This window comes from Montipora capricornis, chromosome 6, assembly GCF_036669925.1.
Source record: "Montipora capricornis isolate CH-2021 chromosome 6, ASM3666992v2, whole genome shotgun sequence".
Lineage (NCBI taxonomy): Eukaryota > Metazoa > Cnidaria > Anthozoa > Scleractinia > Acroporidae > Montipora > Montipora capricornis.
This window is the reverse complement of record NC_090888.1, coordinates 39627293-39634792: the sequence shown is the minus strand read 5'-3', so window position 1 is coordinate 39634792 and position 7500 is coordinate 39627293. Positions and strand designations below refer to the sequence as shown.

The 7500-nt window shown below is 37.7% G+C and overlaps 1 protein-coding gene and 1 long non-coding RNA gene across 2 annotated transcripts in view; one reads left to right on the top strand and one right to left on the bottom strand.

Annotated features, from left to right (window-relative positions):
• Window positions 1-7500, bottom strand: part of LOC138052128 (uncharacterized) — a 65475-nt gene that overhangs the window by 37901 nt on the left and 20074 nt on the right. The window lies entirely within an intron of this gene.
• The window catches only part of LOC138052125 (germ cell nuclear acidic protein-like), a 5906-nt gene continuing 4494 nt past the window's right edge, over window positions 6089-7500 (top strand). The window contains exon 1 of the mRNA XM_068898502.1: window positions 6089-6245. Within this exon, the coding sequence (XP_068754603.1) occupies window positions 6158-6245 (88 nt within the window). The 5' untranslated portion in view covers window positions 6089-6157. The remainder of the gene's footprint in view (window positions 6246-7500) is intronic.

The following is a 7500-nucleotide window of genomic DNA, read 5'->3' as shown; positions in this document are numbered from 1 at the left end:
TCGTTTTAATTACTAAATAAAGATAGTAACTGTTTATTTGTTCTCCACGACTGACATCATGATAATTAAATTACTGCTATGTTGACGGTTCATATAAATACTGTGTTGCCGTATGGCAATCCCAGTCGGAATTGGGTGGGATTTGTTCGTTTTATTTATTTCATTTTATTTTTTCCGTGTCGGTAAAAGTCTTGCCTGTCACTTCCCTGGTAAGTAGTGTCTTTGTGCATAGAGCCTTCCGCGCGTATTTTCTTAGGATCGAGAGGGTAGTGGAAATGCGTATATTTCTCTGGTGGACACAGTAGAATCATTAACTTAGCCTGCAATGGCGTCGAAACTCATGTAACGCGAATGGCGTTTTAGTGGATCTTTAAACAAAATATATCCTTATGGAGCTCAATAAGGGAAAGTCAGTTGGATAAACTAGGCAGGCGGTGAAAAACAAACACCTGGAATCTTAAAAGCGACGAATAATGGACTTCGACAACATTCTAACGCCCGTCGAGCCGAAATCAAAGTGAGCTGTATTTCTAATATTTGACCAAGTGTGCTGTTATGTAGAACACTGAAACCAAATGGAAAATTCTCTGGTAACGTATGGGTTCAACAAAGACAGAGAACGAATCGAACACCTTACGTGGATCTGTGATCATATTCGACACGATTGCGTTTCTTCTCTTCACTCACGTAATGAAATAGAAGGGGTTTTTGCCTCTAATAGCAAATATGTTGTTTGTTTCAAAAAATTGTTCGCTGGAAAAGGTGGCCTTTATAAATTCATCATTTTTTTATGATATGCGAGCTTAACTGGATAGTTTTTTATGGGAATAGTAAAGGATTTTCGTGTCAGAATGAGGTTAGCGTCTTTCTGGAGTGTCAACTTAATTAAATCGTGAGTTTGTATATGCCGTCTGCCGCGCAATCTTGATTTCCACTCTCAAAATTACTTCCAGAACCTACTTTTCGCATAGAATAAGCTTTTAGAATGATGTTCTTGTCTTCTATGGTGATACTAACGGTTCGGAAACATTTTATGAAAAAATATTTATAACGGATCACACGCGCAACTAATCTCGTACCTAGCCTGCGTAGCAAGCGTTCCTTTTCGACAAAAAGAGCTTCGAAAGCCGCGCGGAAGTTGGGGCAAGAGCTTGAGGGAACGCTTGCAAGAAGACCCCCTATCTTTGAAAAACCCGTTCGCCCACGAACGGGGGCTTCTGATTGGTGCGGCACAGTCACAATGATTGACAGGTGACAAATTGTGGAGCAAAATATTTCTCCTAAGTTCTAGCGTGACAAAGGCAATGGTGGAAGATGTGGAAGGTTTTGAATCGTGTGTCAAGGCTGAGCGAATCGGGTCACGGGTTTTACATTGAAAAGGAAAAAAGAACTGTCAATGCGCCATCTCTTTAACTATATAGATGTAATGGCCATTTTACCAACAGGATTCGGAAAAATCTTAATTTTTCAGATGTTTGTCATGATGTGCGGAGTGCGAAATAAAAGAACGTAAAACGAAGAACCGGCTTCTCGAGTATCATCGTGATTTCTCCATTTCAAAGCATAATACGCGATCAAGTTAGTGGTTGAGGTGAATTCTATGGGAATGACAGCCTGTAATTTAAATGAAAATCTGGAGGAGAGTTTGCCTGTAATTTCCAGGAGATTTAGTACGATCCATTTCGTCAACCACTCTGCACCAACAAAATAGCCAGCAAGTCGCACTGAAATCGTCGTTAGTTTTAAACCTTAAACCTATTTGAATGGTTTCATGGTAAGCTTTGCTTGAGATTTGCATTTAACGGCCTTACTTACTACCCATCGAACTCTGTACGAGTTTATATGTTTCTAAATTTCGTATTTTACGAGCGCACGGATTGCTTACAAGTTCTGAAAATTGGCTGTTGTTTTCGATAACTTCTATTCCAACCGCTCTGCAAATATCAGCTAGAATTTGCCCGTAAGTTTCTTTTCGATGGTTTAAACAAATTCTCAGAAGAAACATAACCAGTCGTACCCGGTTTAGAAGCTGCCGTTACAAATTTAACATTTAAAATCACACTGGCAAATTCTGCGTTGATCACTTGGTGTTTCCTCGGTGCCTCGGTTTGTTTTGTCGGAAGACAACATGTCTTAACTTGGTTATCTTTTATTGGCTAATTTGTTAATAAGACGTCAATCAGCGTGTGTCAAGTCAACCATAAAAAGGTGGGCGTTTTTCACAAATAGCGTTCCCTCAGTCTCTTGCCCCAACTTTCGCGCGGTCAGTTTGCAGAAAATCGGTTCGAAGCTCTTCTGTCGGACAGGAACGCTTGCTACGCAGGCTATCTCGTACCCAGATCTCCCACGGTCATACGGAAGGGAGATCTGGTAAAGTTCGATTTCGAGCATGCTCAGTGCCAGGGAGGCCCGAGCTGTTACATATAAGTCACGCATGCGCAGTTGAATAAAGGGTTCAGACCTCGTGGTCTGTTTTGAGTGTTACATTCCGGCAGGAGAACTGTTAACCTAAATACGAGAGCTTTTGTGATCGACAAGACAACTTCAATGTTGAGCGGCGATTGAAGTTCACAAAAAAAAAATTGAATTCGTTAGTAGCTAAAGTTGCTTGTACAGAACAAATACGAACATAAAAGAATACAACAAACACTACGTTTGCTAGATAAAAATATACACTGCACAGCACTTTAATATCGTGTATAATTTTGATTTCGTTAGTAACTAAAGTTGCTTCTACAGAACAAACACTTACATAAGAGAATACACCAAACACTACGTTTGCTTGATAAAAATGTTATAATGTCTCTTTTACACTATATTAAAGCGCTGTGCAGTGGTGAAAAATTATCTTAACGACATCGACAATTTACACAAAGTTGTTTAAAATATAAATCTTCGCTCTTGTATTTAGGTTGACCGCTTTTGTGGGAATAAATCTCTTTAGGAATCACGTTGTTTGACATTCGAATGAAAAACAAAAATCAAAGATCAAAATAAAATAATAATAATAATAATAATTAAGTACTCTCGTTTGTCTCACGATGTGGTCACTTGTGATGTAGATCGCGATGTTTCCACTGCAACTTTTTTACGACATTAACTGGATATATGGGCGCACCGCTATAAGGTTGGTACACACGCAGGGTCAAAGAGGCGATTCATATAAGACTTCACCCCAACAACATCAACAGCGATATTGGAATAGAAATTCCGGAGCATGCCCAGCACGTGATCTTTTTTTCCCTTTTGACAGAACATAATGACCTTTCCCTTGGTTCAAGGAAGCCAGAGACGGCAGATGTTTTTTTACGATCGATTGTCATTAATCTGTCGCTGAGAATTGGAAATTTAGAGTTATATATAAAAACTTTAATATTTTTTCCGGATCATTTGATGAGCAAACAATCGTACACGTCACATTACAACGAAGGACGGTGTTTGTGTCTGGGTGACCCCTCAAATGGTCTACATGACCGCCCACTTGAAAAAAAACCAACGGGAACACTGCAGTTCAATCGACCGATTTCATAAATGGTGACCACTTTTACATCTTTTTTGTCAAGGAAAACTTGCCGACTGTACACACAAGCAATTTCTCCTTGACAAGTTTTTGTGTAGCACGTACCACAGCCAACCCAATTCACGCTCATGGAAGGTCTAGTTTTGCTTAAAATTTCTTTTAATTGTTAAATATGTAGGGACAACATTTTAATTCTAGTTAATTGAAGATAATAATAATAATAATAATAATAATAATAATAATAATAATAATAATAATAATAATAATAATAACGATAGCGTGTGCATGCGGGGAACAAAGACAATATTTAATTAAAGAGACAAGTACTCCGAGTGAATATCAGGAATGAAAAGTCTGCATGCTAAACACAAAGTTTGCAGCGTACCAGTAATATGTGAGGGGAAAAAAAGGGCATCGCGTTATTAACAGATTTCCAAAGAATGCGGGACTCGAGGGCTGTCCTGTATTTCTTGCAAAGGTCATCAACTTGTAATAGATTTCTCGGTGCCCAAAGGGCGAACCTTGAATTAGTGCTTTTATTCAAGGAAATGGTTATGTAAGGTATGGTATTCACGAGTTTGACAAGTACATGAGAAGTATGCAATCAGATTAACTGTTTGTCAAGTAGACGTCAATTTGCATATTGCTCGATAATTTCCACAGGTGTTTGTGAGAGTCAAGTCACTGTACTTAGGAAAGCAGCTTGGAAGAAGAAATCGAGAATTTCCTGACAGACAAAGTTTGGCGTAAATTCGGAGGAATATAATGGCGAATTTAGCAAAGTTGAGTACTAACTTTTGGCCGGTGCAATTCCGTTGGCTTTGCGCACTTCCAAGTGACAAGATCCTTTTATTGTTGTTTAGGAATGGCTGTTTCAACGACTGAGGTATAGCTTATTTAGGCGTTGTTCTTTAAAATAGATGAAGAAGCGGATATGGACCTAAATGCTGTTGGGCTTGTTTTATTTGTTTTGTTATGTTTCAGTCCTAGTCGTTTGTCTTACAGGAAGTCTTGGTTGTTCCTAATAGGACGTTTTCACGTGACGTCTCGCCGCCATGCTGGAGAACGAAAACGAAAGATCTCTCATCGGCTTCCTTTGTTCGTCCACCAGAAGTCGTACATTTCTCTATTGTTATTGGTGTCCCTAGAGGTTGCTTGAAAACGTCCTATTGGGAGCGGAGGATTTCGTGCGCCAATCTCACAGCCGAAGAATGCCAACACTTTGTGGGCAGCTGTTTTCCGAAACCACTCGAAGCAAATGGAATTGGGTGCTTAATATCTTTTTATTAAATGTACTTTTAGTGGTGTTCTGGGTTGTTTGTAGAGTTACAAATACGAGGAAAGCACTTCACATCTAGGCATCCTGCATTATTGAACTAAAGCGCGCAGAATATTTTTAATATTGTAGCTTGTTCTAGTTTTAATAACGCTGCGTGCCGTTATATAGCATTTTGAAGATTACCCTGCGATCAAAAAAGGCCGCTGAAAAAATTGATTTGCATTATTTTCTCTCTGAGATATAATGCAGGCAAGCAACAATGGGTTTGAATGGCGATCAGTAATTATTCTATACTGGCCCGCAAAACCACAACTCATGCAAAATGGTTTTCACTACTTGATCAAGGCAATTTATGATATCTCTAAATTGAAATGCTTTCAAAGTACAATGACACAAACTTTGAAGAAAAAAAAAAATACATAAACATGAACACAAGCGAACTGCTGTTACGTCAACAGGCAAAATTCGCTTTGTTTCCACGCCTTGACAGAAGTGCCTTGAAGGCGTGGAAACCAGCGCCAGTCAGGCTCACATTGACTTCAAGGATGATACAATTCCCAGTTTTGGACAAAGGCAGGAAATTAGCCCGTGCTTATGAAATTACTTGTTCATCATTGCATCAACATCTTACGCCTCCAAGAAATGAATTACATCACCAGAAATAATCTCTACGAAGTGTTTTTTATTTACTTCATATCCCTTATGAGAGAGTTATTCGTTTTCAATCGTAAAGAGAAAGAACTGTCAACAAAGGAATGATGACTTAATATTATTGCTTAGTTATGGCACCTTCCCCCATAAAAGGAAAAAAAAATTCTGGCTGTGCCGGAATACAGCAGAGACATTGACCAGTTAGGAAAAATAAAATGGTCCCCTGACCATTTAATACTTTTGGAGGGATTAAATAATAATAATGTGGAAATTTCACATGATATTACGATTTCAAATTATGTGGACCAACATCGCGTCCTTACAAAAAAAAAACAAAAAAAAAAAAAAAAAATGGATAGCTTCTTGCGTTATCCGTAAAAAAATTCAGTGATCTGTTATTGCTACAATTTCGTATTACGTTCCATGTTCTGAGCATAAGATAGCATTTAACCGATGTCAATTATCCATGAGGCAAGTTTTGCACCATGTATAAATATTTTGTGTTCTGGATGGCTGCCAATTTTGCAAGAGCATTTCAGTGGCATTCCTATACCGAATTATTTGTTCAACTGGTAAGTAATATTGTAAAACACAAGCAATATTCATTGGAAACGCTAGTATAAAACTAGAAAGTACTTCTACTTCGAGTCCATTTTTCCCTGCTCCATAAGAGGCACGGAGATAAGGAGAACTTGAGAAAACTTCAAATGAAAATGATCTCGAAAGCTTTCATCATCTTTTGCTCTTTGACTCTTCTTGGGTTTGTGTGCAGCAAGCCTTTGTCGTCAAATGATGGTAAGTTGATATATTTATCAAGTTCTTATTCACTCAAGTATTTTTCCGGTATAATTGGTGACTTTTCGCTATTTATGTTGATAAAAAATTATAACGAGAGCTCTCCTGTTTAGATTTGGCCAAAAGCAATTTCCCTTTTTTGTTCAAAGATCGATAAACAAACAAAACAAAAGAAAAGTTACCTGATTGCTTTTATTTTAATAACGTTAAGTTGATCAGATATTTGGCTGTGGCAGACTTTATGTGTATAGACAGAGAAAGAGCTTAAAAAAATGTCCTCTGCATAACTCTGACAGGTGGTAAGTCGTTGAAATAAGCGATTCTCGTCGTTGTTGAATAATAGACTGACAAATGAAAAAGGCCGCGGTTTCAAAAAAATGTAGAGAATACGAAAACGAAATAAACAGAAAGAAAGGGTGATTATACTCGAACGATTTTGCTTATCAATATAGATGATTATGTTTGTGAGATGTTTCTGGTAATAACACAATAATAATAATAATATATAAGTTCTGGAAAGTTATTACAACCCCATTATCCTTGAACTGAGAAAAGAGGTTCTTAATGCAAATTTTAATCGTTCTTTGGTTCTATGTCGTGCAATATTAAATTGTGTGTCTTCAAGGCTTTTCTTTTTTCTAAGTTCGTTTTCTTCCACTTTTCAATGATCGCAAAACATAGTCGGTGTTAATTGCTACACGAACTTCAAACACAATCTACTTTACATCCGTTTTCCAATATGGCTCCTCGGAAAGTCAAAACTCTTTTCAAGGGTAATTCTGGATCAAATTGCTTTTCCTTGTCTCTACCTTTCAAATACGTTTCAATACGTTAATATCTTTCAATACGTTTCAAATTTCATATTATTTTACCTGACATTGAAAGCTGAACATGTTGCCCGAAGGGCTTTAAATATATTACGATTTTCTCCTAAAGTTCACGGCTATCAAGCTAAGTGAAAGCCCAACTGTTGAGATCGAGGAATATGCCGTAACATTTTGTCCCGTGGATAAGTCATTATCCAAAGTTTCAATCTGTGCAAAGATTTAAGTATTTGATCGCGTACCTCTGAATATGCATACTCTAAGCAGAAGGCGTGTTCGAAAATCTTTATCACGGTTAGACGCAAAGTATATTTTGCACTCTAGATACGACTTATCCTCTGCAGAATAAAGTTATACAGCCTTTGAGCAAATGGGTCCGGGAATGGGAGTTAAAACCTTCTGTTGATATCGAGTAAACCAATTTTATAAGT